The sequence below is a fragment of the Prosopis cineraria genome, unplaced genomic scaffold, assembly GCF_029017545.1.
Source record: "Prosopis cineraria cultivar Desert tree isolate PC_DT_omini unplaced genomic scaffold, ASM2901754v1 PC4, whole genome shotgun sequence".
NCBI lineage: Eukaryota > Viridiplantae > Streptophyta > Magnoliopsida > Fabales > Fabaceae > Prosopis > Prosopis cineraria.
In genome coordinates this window covers 7,182,292-7,197,562 of record NW_026555335.1, presented here as the reverse complement: position 1 = coordinate 7,197,562, position 15,271 = coordinate 7,182,292, and the positions used below count along the sequence as shown (strand labels likewise).

The 15,271-nt window shown below is 36.5% G+C and overlaps 1 protein-coding gene across 1 annotated transcript in view; it reads right to left on the bottom strand.

Moving 5' to 3' along the window:
• Positions 1–15,271, bottom strand: part of LOC129308780 (uncharacterized) — a 78,107-nt gene that overhangs the window by 30,790 nt on the left and 32,046 nt on the right. The window contains 9 exon segments of the mRNA XM_054950141.1: positions 2,027–2,170; positions 2,242–2,347; positions 11,575–11,759; positions 12,827–12,940; positions 13,047–13,178; positions 13,626–13,919; positions 13,921–13,947; positions 14,037–14,080; positions 14,083–14,515. Of these exon segments, the coding sequence (XP_054806116.1) occupies positions 2,027–2,170; positions 2,242–2,347; positions 11,575–11,759; positions 12,827–12,940; positions 13,047–13,178; positions 13,626–13,919; positions 13,921–13,947; positions 14,037–14,080; positions 14,083–14,515 (1,479 nt within the window).

Here is a 15,271-nt window from a genome sequence, read left to right as displayed (position 1 = left end):
GGCAGAAAGGAAATAAAGAGGAAGAGAAAGACTAATTCTATTCATAATGACTCATTACAACCTAAAGACCTATTTATAGAAAATATAACAAAATACCCAAACTACCCTTATATTCCTAATTCCCCTAATTACCCTTACCATTCCTAATTCCTATGCATCAATATACTCCCCCCAATAAGAGATCCTTGTCCTCAAGGATCAGTACAAAAACAAAAAGTAAAACATATATCTAAAATAATAAGACCTTCTTTCTTTCTTTTTCTTTTTCTTTTTTTTTTTGGTAAACTAGACCAGAAGTTACTATGGCTTGGCAGGGGGGGAAAAAACAGTTGAACACAAGATTAATGGACATCAAAAGTCCAAAAGCCCATTGTCACCTTCCACATAGAATTGTTGATGCTAAAAACCAATCAGCTAAGGATCCAAAATTGTTTAATGGGTCCATACTTCGTCCACCATAGGCCAATTTTCAGCCCAACTTCACAAAGCCCATCTTGATTATATGTTACCCACAACTAAGAATTGTTGCGAAACAACTCATGGGAGGCACTCGAGTTGCTAAAATGTTGTAAAAATGCCCAAAATTGCATTTGAGTTGTACTTGAAACGATGGACTCCATATGTTGGACTTGATGCATTATTGTCCAGAGGCCCACATTAAGCTTCCAATTACTACCTAAAGATATCTACACAATTGGATCAATTTGGGAAGGCCCAATTCATTGCCCTTAGTCACCCAACGTAAATTAGATGCGTTTTCATTACCCTTGCTGCCACGTATGGAACAATTGGAGGAAATCTGGAATACACTTGGCACAAGCAGCATTGAACATCCTGATCATAGAAACGTACAGTAGATGCATGTCCTCCCCATTGAAGAAGATTCGAGAAACCTGAAAGAAAACCCTCAAACTGCAACATCCAAACTCATGAAACTGGTATGCATATCCAAATTGGAGATCCAAAACCCATTTCCCCAAACATCCATGTCACTTCGATGACCCAATACATGTGTCCTATTCATTTCACTATGCAGAGAAATCTTGCACCCAAAAGAAAATCTGAAGAACCTAAGTTCTGTAATCTCTTTACAAACACCACTCCACCCGATTCCTTCAACAAAAGCTTGGACCAAGTTCTCCTTGTCTTTAATTAACCTCTTATTTGCTTGTGGCAATGTCTCATTTCCTTGAAGTAGAGCAATTTTTTTCCAAAATTTGTCAACTATCTACAGCTACAATTCGGACTCCAATGTTCTCTTGCATCTTGAGTCCAAGTCGTTTGGCTTTGCAATGCCTATCATCCATTTTGCACTTTGAAAGTGATTTGGAGGGCTTCGACGATGTAGAATTGATGAGACTGTGAGAATAGATCATTGGTTTGGGCTTGTCAACCACTGGCCCACATGTAAGGTTGGTCTAGGAACTAGATCTGGATTATAACCCAATAGTCTTGATGTAAAAAAAAAAAAAAGGCGTTGCAAGACTCACCAGGCAATCTCACTTGTTCTTCTATTGTGTTTTCAAACTTTAAAAAGAAGAAACCAATTCTTACATCGTGAGATTACTTGATGACTTTGAAATCAGCATTTGGTCCTTTCAAGGAGCACTATTTTTAGAGTTGGCCTTACCATGTCAGTACCTCATTAACTTCTACCCTTTCTACAAAGTATCAATCAAGTCCTTTCTCTATAATCCAAAATTCCTAGCCAACTAACAATCTATCATAGATTAAAAAACAAAAGAAAGAGATAAACAAAGGTTGGCCCAGCCACCCATCATAGTGGTCTAGTATTTCTTTTTTTTTTTTCCCTTTTTTTGACCAAATGTTGTCTGGTGTTGAAAGCCCACGAAAAAGCAAAGTTGTGGTTGGGTTTCAGTATTTTCAGTTTGTGCATTAGAGGAGGTAAGAGAGTGGCATTTTCATTTTTCTCTGTACCCTAAGTAGTTTTTTCCACAAGGAGTAATTTTTTATGCAACACAACCCAGTTAAGCATCTGAATTTGTATCTCAGCCATTGGACTCACCTTTACTTCAAGAGAAAAGGAAGGGACTTTCCTAAAAATATCCCTCAAGCTTCGACGAACAAGAATATCGAGTCCTTGACCTTCGCGTATCATTGGTTTTCCAAGACAACCATCAATTCCAATTGTCATGTTGATACCCAGAATCTGCCATTAATTTGGAGTAAGAATATGCCAAAAATTCATAAATAATGGTTCAAAAGACAAGAAATATAAACCTGAGCACAGAGAAGATCCATGTGGACAGCTGAAGGATCTTCTGGAGAACCATGCCAACTGAATTCATTCGTCATATGCAGCTTTCCCAAATCAAGTTGAATAAATCTGCACATCAATAAAATAAGAATGTTTACCAGAAAATTCCAAGGCCTGCAAGAAGGACCCTAGGGGACAAGGCCTAAACAAAAATAGCAAGAACCAAACCATGACTATGCATCAAAGCTGATAATTTCACTCATCATTATCAATGAGTTCACTTTTACAAATCTTTTCTTTGAAATAGCATATCTATATTTTCCCCTTTTTTGTGATAGGATTAAGATAGTAAATGAATACACAATTGGGTTCACAAATCCTCCCAGGACAATCATCTCATACATATAATTCAAAGAGAAAAACAAGTGAGATCTTTTGATGCAACAAAGTAGGGTGGAGAACCCTCACCCAAAAGACACTTAAAGATTTAAAAAAAAAAACCTAATCCACGTAACTGCCTAAAAAGCAATCCATACCACCTTGCTCAGTCACTAAATGCTTACACACCCAACACCAAAACCTCTGCCCCACTATCAACCTCACATTTTTTGAAGCGTGGCCCTTTACTCCCAAAGAACCCTTCAAGGAGAGATACATTTCAATATAGCAAATGGATGTTTGGAAGCATACACGACTTGATAAAAATTCAAACAAATGATAAATACCCTCTAGCTATGACCAAATCAAAATTGAGGCACTGCTTGGTTAGATGAAACAAAGGAGGAAAGTTAAACTTCTGAATAAGCAAATAAATGCCACTTGGTTGGTTCATTAAAAGCAAGGTGTTTGCAAGAAGAAGCAAACCCAACCTCCAAGATAACTAAAGAATGTTACGATTATAATTATGTATCAATACCCCATTCTAAAAAACCCTTGCCCTCAAGGGTTAACTATGTCAAGGAACAATTCTTAACCTAAACAGAAAGCTTAGTATAACATCTTGAGAGAAAACTAAATTGTAGGTTGAAATAAGTATTTAAATGTCATAATTAGAATTTTGAACTAGCAATATATTGATCCAATACAAAACATTTCTAGAAACTAGGCCAATTTATCTTCCTAACCTGGGCTATTGCAACCAGACCAATGCATAGGACTGTGTGCAAAATCTTTTCTAGATAACCATAAGGCATATCGCTTTCACATCTCCCCTTCTGACTTAAAGCATGTGCAATATCTATTCCCTTGACTTTTCAACAGTTGAAACACACACCCATGTGACCCTCCTAGAGCTCAAATACAAACCTCACTTCATGAAGACTTCTGGCTAAGCAAATGAAACAAAGACAACGACAAAAAAACTAAGACACATAAGGATATGGATCATGCAAAAGCGATAGTGGAGGAAACCAAGAAGAAAGCCACAGTGACTTTGGGTAATCAAGAATAGACACATCTTAAAATCCCACAATCACGAGGGACCCATGCCGGCAGAAGTTCTTCAACATGAAAGAGCCTTTACAATTTCGAAACAATGGGTTTTCAAGTTGAAGCTATGGCGTGCATAGACAAAGGTCAACAAAGATAGTAGAGCAAAGACGAACAGTGATGAGGTAACAAAAACAATCAACAAACAGTGCCCACTAGCAATGAAAGGGTCCTAGCCAATAGAATCTTGCACTAAAACCTCTACTCTAGTGCTAGAGCCAGTGTTTAGATCAATATTTACCATTAAGGATTCCTGGCCCTTCTTGAAATCACCATCATACTCTTATTAGGATGTTGTCCAACCAAACTTGTAGCAATTAGGCTGAAAACTTTTATATATTCATCTCCAGGTATGTACACAAATATATATGAGAGAAGGCAATCAAGTCTTTGAGAATTAAGGAGACTGAATTAGAAAAGGATATTAGGGAATGAATTGCATAAATATCTCTATTTCACTACCCTCGATATCTCTCCTATTAATAACCAATATTTACATTAAATATAATAAAAGCTACGTCTAACCACACTCCCCTTCAAGTTGAGTCCTAAATGCTAATCATGTCCAACTTGTTTATACATCAATCAAATGCCAGTTTGTGCAATCCCTGGGTGAGTACATTAGCAGCTTGGAATCTTGTTAGCACGTAGATGAGGCACATGAGTCCTTCTTCAACCCTTTCCCTTATAAAATGTCTATCAATCTCCACATGCTTGGATCTCTCATGTTGAATAGATTTAGTGCCATAATTATGGTAGCTTTGTTATCACAATACAATTTCAATGGTGGATCAGTTTTGACATGTATCTCATCCTATACTCGCCTTACCCATAGTACTTATGAGATACCTTGAGCTAATGCCCTCAGTTCTGATTCTGCACTACTCCTTCTGACTCTTCCAAGAAACAAGATTTCCCCATACAAATGAGTAGTAACCTGATATTGACCGCTTATCCTTGAAGGTTCCTCCCCAATCTGCATCCGTATAAATTTCTACTGACCAAAGGTTTTGTTTCTTTGAACAACAATCCTTTGCCAGGTGTCCCCATCAAGTACCTCCGGATTCTGTAAGCAACTTCTATATGCTTCTCTCTGGGGTTGCACCTATACTGGCTTGCAACACTTACTGCAAAAGCTATGTCCAATCGAGCATGAGAGAGATATATTAGTTTTCCAACTAACTTTTAGTATCTCTCCTCCACTGTTTCATTCTTCTCTTTTTCCTCTTCACAATCATTCTCCCTAGATTCTACTTCATTTTCTTCATTTACCATATCTTTCTTCAGCTTCCTCCCCTTTTTCTTCACAACAATGGTTGTTTCTACAAGTTTACACCCCAACATTCCCATCTCAATAAGCAGGTCAAGAACATACTTTCTTTGGGACACATGAATCCCTTTGTGACCTTGCAACCTCCACACCCAGAAAATATTTCAAGTTGCCAAGGTCCACTTCACTTCAAATTCCTTTCCAAGAGCCCTCTTTATTTTGTCTACTTCCTCCTCAGTCACCTGTGGCAATTATATCATCAACATATACAATAAGAATACACCTTGTTCCACTTTCCATCTTTAGAAACAGAGTGTGGTCAAACAATCCCTTCTTATACCCTTCAACTTTCAAGGCTTCCGAGAATCTATCAAACCAGGCTTGAGATTATTGTTTTAAACCATACAAAAATTTATTCAGCTTACACACCTAATCGTTTTTCCCTGCCTTAAAACCTAGAGGCAATGTCATAAAGACTTCTTCCTTAAGGTCACCATTTAGGAAGGCATTTTTAATATCTAGCTGCTAAAGAGGCCAGTCCAGATTTACAGCCATAAAGATCAAGATTATGACGGTATTAAGCTCAGCCACAAGTGTAAATGTTTCTTTGCAATCCAAGCCATATGTTTGAGCAAACCCACTCGCTACTAACCTTGCCTTTAATCTATCCAACTTACCAGTAGCATCATATTTAAGGTAAACGCCCACTTACATCTCACAACTTCCTTTCCTTTGTGTAGTTCTACAATTTCCCACGTGCCATTTTTTTCTAAGGCATTCATTTCCTTGATCACAGCATTCTTCCATTCTAGTACACTTAATGTTTTATACACATCATTGGGAACCTTCACCTAGTCAACGTTAATTACAAAAGTGCGGAATTGTGAGGATAGTGTCTTACTCATAAACCTTTGAATGGGATACTGTGTGCAAGTTCTAGGTTGTTTTCTGAAGGTTGTAGGTTAATCTACCTCTACTTCCTCCACCTCAACCAACTCTTTATGTTCCTAAGAATCATTGTCACTATCTACATTCTCAACTTCAAGAGCCTCTTGTGGTTTAGATTCTGGTTGTACTTAAGACATAGCAGTCTCCCTTTTTCACCATTTCTTCCTTAGGTAGACTATTGGTGTCTTTTCCAACGCATTACCTGTTTTTTCATTATACCTTGAAAGATTTTTCACTCTAGTTTTTGAGCTACAAGATTCAATCCTCAGTTCAGTAGGCTGTTGATCAAGGGATTCAAACTTTGTTTAAGGATTTGCTGGTTTGGAAGGAATGGATTTGGATCATCAATGGTATATTTCTCACCCCTCTCACTCTCCAAAGGCTGAAAGTCACTCTCCCCTCCCCCTAAATTAAAGCATTTGGGTAGAAAGGTTCATTCTCAATAAAGGAAACACCTCTACTTATGTAAAGCTTTTTGGTATAAGGATCAAAGCATTAATACCCTTTTTGTGTAGAAGAATAAACAAGGAAGAGGCATTCGACAACTTCAGGGTCTAGTTTTCAGGAATGATGAGAGTGAACATAGGTGGTACAACCAAATATTTTAAGAGGTAAGTGAGTGCCCAAATGAGTAATGGAGTAGGATTCTTTTATTTTCCCAAGAGGAGTGATAATGAGAGAACAAGACTTGGAGTGCGATTGATTAAATACATGGTTGTAAGAATTGCATCGCCCCAAAAATATTTGGGGATATTATAAGTAAATAGCAAAGCATATACAACTTCCAAGAGAAGTTTGTTTTTTCTTTCCACAATACCATTTTGTTGAGGAGCATGAGGCCAGATACTTTTATGGACAATTCCATGTATTGTTACAAATAGATCCATGGTTTTATTGAAATATTCAATACCATTATCAGTATAGAGCACTTGGATTGTAGTATCGAACTAGTTTTTTTATCATTGTGTAGAATTGAGAGAAGACAACAGGTACAGCCAATTTATATTGTAATAAGTAAACCCTACACTTTCTAGTGTGATCATCGATAAACGTAATGATCCATTTAGTATTTGTATGATTAGCAACGCGAGCAAGACCCCCCAAATCACTATGAGTGATGGAAAAAGGACATGCAAATTCATATTCAATAGGTTTGAAAATAGATATATGATGTTTAGCAAGCTCACAATCAGCACAATGAAATGAAGAATTTTTATTGACTTGAAATTCAAGAAACAAGCAACACACAATGAAAATTTGGATGACCCATTCTCCTATATCATAACATAAGATCTTTAAAGTCTTTACTTTTAGAAATAGATGCAACATTGCACTGAATTCAAGACTAGAGACTACTCAGTTGATTCATCAAGATAGTAAACAGCATTATGCTCCTTAGCATTACCAATCATCTTTCCCAATAAGAGGTCCTAAAAAATACAGTGAGTGGAACAGAAATGAACCTAACAATTTTCCTGTTTAGTCAATTTACTTACAGACAATAAACTACAGGCCAAGTATGGTACATGCAAAACATGTTCTCATTTCATAACTTCAAAAATAACCACACTTCTAATCCTAGCTATTGACAAGGAAGACCTATTAGTTGTACTTACTATCTCATTTCCAGCACTAGGAATATAAGTATTGAATGGCATAGCATCTAAGGTCATATGATCAATTGCCCCAATACCAACAATCCATTTGAACTTGCTAGTAGAAGTAAGGCACATTTGCCTTTATGAGCCATAAACACAGTATGATTCAATTTCTGATTTTGCTCATTCTTCTTAAGCACACTGAGCATCTCAAGTAACTTACCTAGTTGTTCCTTATCAATCTCAGATACTGATGAGGCTGATTCTAGTTTTTCTAGTGGTATGTTGTGAGAAGCTTGGTAACCTTGTGACTTTCCTTTCCTTGGCTTCCAATCAACTAGCTTTCCACATACATCCTAACAAGTATCACAAGTATGTCTAGTCTTCTTGCAATGTTCACAAGTGACCTTCCCTTTCTAGTTCTTCTAATTTGTGTCACTGCTCTTGCTCACAAGTGCAGCAAAGTATAAAGAAATTGATGGGGTAGGAATAGTTCCAAAATCATTACCTCGCGTCTTAAAACCTTACGATGTACCTCAGAGAATACTTCCTTGGTTGATGGGAGTGGTGTACGACTTAAAACTTTCCCTCGAACATCATTTAGAGATTAATTCAGTCCCACGATAAATTGAAATACACAATCACTTTCAATTTGCTCCTTATAATGGGTTGCATCATTACTACTAGGCAATTCCCCATCTATCATCAAGTTTAGCTCTTGCCATATGGCATTCAACTCAAACAAAAAAAAGTAGTGACATCACACTCTCCCTGTTATAGTGACCATGACTTTGTTTTAAGCTCATATATTCGAGCCAAATCCTTCCCGTCAAAGTATAAGTCTCGCATAGCTTTCCAGATTTCATGAGCTAATGGAAGAAACATGAAACTTTGTTGAATTTCTAGAACCATGGCATTTATTAGCCATGATGATACCAGTGAATTTTCAGTGTGCCAATGTTGTAACTCCTGCATCTTGGATTCTTCTGGAGTTTTCAATGAACCATCAGAGTAGCTCATCTTCCCTCAACCTCTAATCGTTAGTCTCATAGCCCGTGCCCACATACAATAATTTGTGCCATTGAGTTTTACAGTAACAATGCGTACTGATGATCCATCATGGCTAGTGATTGACCAAAGGGACCACTTGCCTTATTCGGATCGATTTTCGAGGACCTATCACTCTAACATTGGAAAAGTGTGAATCAAGTTCGTCTCCTAACCAAAGCTTTTGTTTTAGAGTTCTTGGCGTTGAAAGTTACTGATTGCTCTGATACCATGAAGCAAGCAAGCCAAAAACTCTGGTATATTCATCTCAAGGTATGTACACAGATATATACATGAGAAAAGGCAACCAAATTTTTGAGAATTAAGGAGACCAAATTAGAGAAGGATATTAGGGCATAAATTGCATGGATGTCACTATTTCACTACCCCTGGTATCTCTCCTATTAATAACCAATATTTACATTAAATATAATAAAAGCTAGGTCTAACCACAAAACTCTTCTTAAACATTCTTAGCATCTTCTTGAAGAGTAAACTGACGTTCATACCTCCATGACAACATGATCTCTTGCATTTGAGCAAGACTCTTGGCTTCATTCAAGGTAACTAAGTGACACAACTTCATGAACTCAACAAGTTCGTCTTCCAAGCCACCCACTGTGTAATAACCAGATATTTTTTTTAGCATCTTTAATTAGCTTACAGCATCATCAAAGCAATTGTTGTACTCCTTTGCGCTACCACATTGCCTAAGCCATCCTTGACTATCATCTAAATTTGGGAATAAAGTGGGTTCCATGATTGAGGATAGCCCATTGTGATACTACCAATACATCTCTACAAGTGTCATAGAGATAGAGAGAGAGAGAGATAGAGAGTGTTATGTAATTATAATCCATAAGAAATTAATTAAGATTTAATTTGGGTTTAAATATATTTAGATATGATTTATAATTTAAACAAGATTTAGATGGATTTGATATTTAATTATATTATTATTATATTAGTATGATTTGAATAGATTTATATATATATATATATATATTCATATGATAATAACGCATACAAATAAGAGGCAGTAGAGTACCTAATTTCAGACTTTGATTTCAAATGAAAATTACATAATTGGATTTGCTCTCTTCATCTCTCTGTTTCGGTCCTCTTTCCCCTCTCTTTCCTTCTCTTTCCAATCTAAATTCTAAACAATGGTATCAGACCCAGGTTTTCCTCAGCCATGGCATACCATCCATTCCAAAATGAAAATGAGGATGACCACCAAATGTGGCTTCATCAACAGGGAAGTGTGAAAGAATTCAATGAATTCTTTAATAGCCACACCAGTCAATTGAAATTGCAAGAAAAATATTTGGTACTTGCATATGTGGTTGGTTTTAAGCCAAAACTTGGAGAACCAGTGTGTCTCTTCAAACCAAGAACAATGCAAGAAGCCAGAAGTCTTGCAAGATTGCAAGAAAGATTGCAAGAAATCATGCTAGTGCGTCGAGCAGAAAAGAAGGCACGGGCACTTCATGATATTAATGGGTTGCAAGAGCTTTTAGAGAAGGATGAAAGGAAGATGCCTCTACAAGATTGTGAGAAGAAGCATTATCAAGAAGGGTGAAGAACTCCAAGTAGTTGATGGTCATGTCAACACAAATTCCTTCGGTCACAATTCCCAAGATTCTTTTATAGTTAGTGGTTGCAGTCTGTCATCTGTCCTAAGTTCTCTATTAATGCATATTCTCCAGATTCAATCACCGTTACCCTCTACTTTGCTAATGAGAACGTATATCTCTACTTCTTCCTTGCTGTTGGTGCTCATTCTTGTTCTGACTTGGTTTAGAGGCACTTTAATTAGGATGCTTTAAGGTCCAGTTTAATACAATTTTATGTGTACTTGGCCCCTAAGGGCAAGGGTCCTTTAAGGGGAGAGGTGTTGTTATGTAATTATAATAAATAAGAAAATTATTAAGATTTAATTAGGGTTTAAATAGATTTAGATATGATTTACAATTTAAATAGGATTGAGATAGGATTTGATATTTAATTATATTAGTAGGATTTGGATAGATTAGGATGTATACATTCGTAGGATAATAATGCCTACAAGTAAGAGGCAGTAGAGTACCTAATTAAGACTTTGAGAATTACATATTCGGATTTGCGCTCTTTATCTCTCTGCTTCGTTTCTCAATTTCCCCTCTCTCTCCCTCTCTTTCCAATCTAGATTCTATAACAGAGAGTTCCAAAGGAGAGGAGAGAGAAGAACAAAGAGGTAAGAGAGATTCTGAATAGTACCTGGGTACTCTAATTCAAGGAAAACATAATCTGATTTACTTAATCAGTAGTCTTTATAATCTCCTATTCCTACCCATTCCCTTTAACAGTTACTTAACGGCCACTACCCTTCCCCTCCAACATCTAATTATTAATTAACTTGTCACAATTACAATTATATATCACATTGAGACAGATTTATTTCTATTTAAGGTAGTTGTTCCTTCTAAGGCTATGGCCTATAATCATCCCATATGTGGATCCTCCTACGGTTGATTATTCACAAAGGTTTGGTAATCATATTACCTCAGGTTTGCTTGAAGTCAATACAGTCCTGATCGCATGGGGAGATTCAGGGTTCATACACTCGCTCTATTGAATGAAATCAATGTCTTCTTTACAAATGATAAAAAGGAATTCAAACTACTTTAACCCAAAAAATGCAACTCTGTGAATAGAATTACTCTTTACTCTATAGTGATCTAAACAAACCACTTGAACTAATTCTTAAACGCATATAAAAGTGTCATCCAAAAAACTAGAAACAAAATAAGCCTTAATTTAATAAAAAAAAAACGCTAACTAAACAAAACAAAATTAAAGTGGATGCATAATAGGGTAATCCCCAACACTAACTTTTCAGTGATGCAGCTATCACCGCCACTAATTTTCACATTAAGTGCCTATTCATTATCAAAAACCACCGAGTAAATAGAAAATAAAGATCGGTGTAGCATTGAAAGAATAAATTTAAAAGATAAACTTACTCCTTGCTTTTGGAATTTCTTGGAACAACAATAATTGGAGTGTCAAGTGTAAGATCCAGCTTGAGTGCAGCAGACCCATCAATTTCATATTTTTGAATCAACCATTCAAATCCTCCAACTTTATCAACAAGTTTGGTTGCTTCTTCAGTATGCGGAGAAGCAAGTTCCATAAAATACACCATAATCTGCAGAAGCAAACTCTCATCAAATTTAATAATCATTAAACAAGCAACAACTCAAAAAATGGGGGCCAGAGAAGGAAAAACCAAGGAGTTGACATCAAAGGCAACCTGAGCATACAGAGGACTTCAAATATCATACAATACAAAACAGACTTCCCCAAAGTTAACCCAAAGCGCACAAATGCAATTGTAGTTATTTAAAGAATGACAGTTCATAGCCAACTCATAGTGATAAAGCGTCCAAAATGCCCTATCATAAAGCTCAGCACATAATTCATTTAATTGTAAAGCACATTATATTGAAGATAACCAGTATACAAAGTATATGATCAATCAACTAATTATGACTATGAAAGTTAAGCTCATTTACAACATATAAGAACTTAATAATCATTGAGTTGAAATCATAAATATACATGCTGGGTCATTCAGGTTTTGGTTTTTGTTTTTCTTGTTTTTCCCCCCCTTTTGGGGCAGGGGGGGTGTTTGGGTTGGCACAAAGGAGTTCTTCAAGAAAAGATAAGACATGGTTGCCAGCAACTTGGAAGGAGTAAAAGATACTCCAGAGAGGTAGAGTGCCAATCTTTATCCTCGGAAAAAGCTATTTGCTACAAACTCAAGTTTTGCAGTTTTCCATGTTAACGCAAAAAGAGGTATAGAGGCTAATAAAGTTCATGTAGCACATTTCTGATGCATGGAGATTGTGGAAGAAGAGCATTAGTTAATCAGTTAGATGAAAGCTAGCAAGCTGGAGTTGGTTAGTAGTAGTTATAACTCCTAGAAGCTATAAGAGGCACTTATCAAGAACTGATTGGCTTGTTATACAGAAATATTTCTGTTTTACATACGCATGCATGCATGCAGTATCAACTTGTAGTATACATGCGCTGCACCAAAGTTGCTACACTAGTAAAAGAGTAGCATTTTTGTCCTTTTGAGCATCCCTAAAGCTGCACCCAGTACTATAATATGCATTCACACGGCAAACACAGAAGTATAAAAAACTTTCTAACCGCAACCATGTTATTTTTTGGGCCAAAAGTTAGCTCCAACACTGTTTTTGGGCATACCTCCTGCACAAATCTATACAAGAAAACAATGCGAACGGCAGAAAGGTGACATTGCAAGCTGTAGTCATATCCTTGATACTCATCATCTTCAGCCTGATAAGAATTGAATTTGAACTGAAAGGGAAAGAAGGAAAAGTGAAGTTTCAGTAAACAACAGAAAGGAGAAAAAGAAAATGCATAAGAAACCTTCAAATGTTGGTTCAAACAGAAGACAACACACCCTAATAAGGGAGTCAGTGCCAGGGTTGCGCAAGTCACAAAGCCAAGCCCAGCAGTGATCTGTTCCAAGGGATCCATCGCAAAGCCTAAAGTTGCCTAATGTGCCTTCAATGGATAGAGAACTCGGGTGAACCTTGACAGGAAAAACAGTTAACTTCAGAATACTGTCAACAATGAAAAAAAAATATGATGGTAATGAAAGAATAACATCATTTCTACTTACACAGAAGGAATTTAATTAAAGAAGAAAAAGAAAATTAATATACTACTAGGGAAGAAGAAAAATATACTTCAAAAGAAAGAAAATAAAAGAAAAATAGAAAGCCCAAGAGGAGAAACACACTATAACCTATCTGCTCAATCTCTCCATATTAGAAATAGAAACTCCGTTAAAACAAACATTAGATGAGCACAAAAATACTGCCATAAACAAACTTTTAACCCATTAAAATGTATGAAAAGCTATAAGCTCAGTTAAATACCAAAAAAGTCTAATCCAGTAATAAATGAAGAAACTTCACAAATAGATGAAACCTCCAATGGGAACATAAAGGAGAGCATTGGCTGCTAATATCATTACCTTAAGATCCAACAGGAAGCTCTCCTGTACAAGTGTAGCAAGTTGAGAGCAATCCTCCTTGTTGAGGAACATAGTTACACTGTCTACATTCATATTTAAATGAAATAGAACTCGCTCTTTTCCAAAGCCCAACAACCCTTTAACATGCCCTTTTTCTTCAATTTTCTCCTTGTTCAGAAGAGAATGCTCCTGAACAGTTGCAGTTGTCTCAATATGATTTGTCATGTAATTCACAGAGTTTATATCCAAGCCAAAACTTATCAATGCAACAATAGTGGGCCGGTTGCAAAAAAAATTCCAGTTTGGACATGCGAACACTCATCTGAAGATTAGAATTAAAATTGTGAATGCAGCATCTTACCATAAAAATAGACCAGAAAACAAATCTAATCTTAACAATTTTCAAGGTACCTGTGTGTCTATACCATCATAATCAGGGGAGCTAGAACTCCTTGTTGAAAGGTGACAGAAATAAAATCTAAATTATCAATTCCCTCTATCTCATAATATATTTCACGGGGAGTGCCCTGTGCCTCTTCAACCCCCTTTTCATGAATAAAGGTTTTAAGTGACTCAAAATCAGGTGGAATCCCCACCAGCCCCTGCTGATCTACAGATATATGATGCGTATAGTTTCCAGCATCTTGTTGAGACATGAATTCAGATAATGCATCCATAAAACTATCATCATCTTCAGGAAGCCCTACTGGTACATCCTTCCCATGAGAAGTCAATGAGCCAGAGCTAGCAGATGAAGTTTCATTCTTCAGCACTGAAACCGCTAGATAGTGTTCACCCACTGATAGATGACCCAGAAGTTCATCCTTAATTTTCAAAGAATGCAATTTCATCTTGACTGTCAGATCACCGTCTGCATGAATTAGATTCACCTGTGAAATAAATGAGCCACAAAATCAATAACAATTTTGAATGCAAAAAACATTATATGCCAAGTTGGCTAGAGGACTCCGTTTTAATGGTATTAAATACCTACAAAAACGATCACCCTTATGTATATTCAAGGACAAGGGAAGGAAGAAAACTTAACTAATGAAGTGACAAAGCCAAAATGATAAAAAATATGGGAAATATTATTCTAGAAAGAATTAAGTTGCTTTTTTATTATTTTAATACTTTTGTAAAGAGGGAAATCTGAACATTAGCTTTATGTTGACAAGTTATTAAGGTTTCCTTAATAAGTAGGAGAGCTTAGTTTGAATAGGCTAAGCTTGTACTTGTGTCAGATAGCTTCCCCTTCTCTCTTTAGTTCTGCGTCCCCCTCTTTTCCTCCCTCCCTCTCTATTTTCTCTCTCTCTTCTTCCTCTCTATTTATGTTTCCTCTCCCATTTACCCCCTGTTTGCATTTGAGTGAGGGTGTGTGAATGTATGTTACATCAATTTGGTACCATAGCCAACATTTCTACCCTCCTTGGTTGCTTTCGTTGCCTGAAAAAAAAAAAAGATACTCGCCCAAAAAAACCCTCTGTTTCATACTGCCATAGTCAAAACACACACTTCCCAACATCAAAACACAAAAATGACCACCACCATCATGCTCAAAAAGAGGAGTCCGGCTGATAAGAAATATGAAAAATATTACTTTAGAAGGAGATAATTAATAGCTTTCGTTATTTTCAAATTATTTT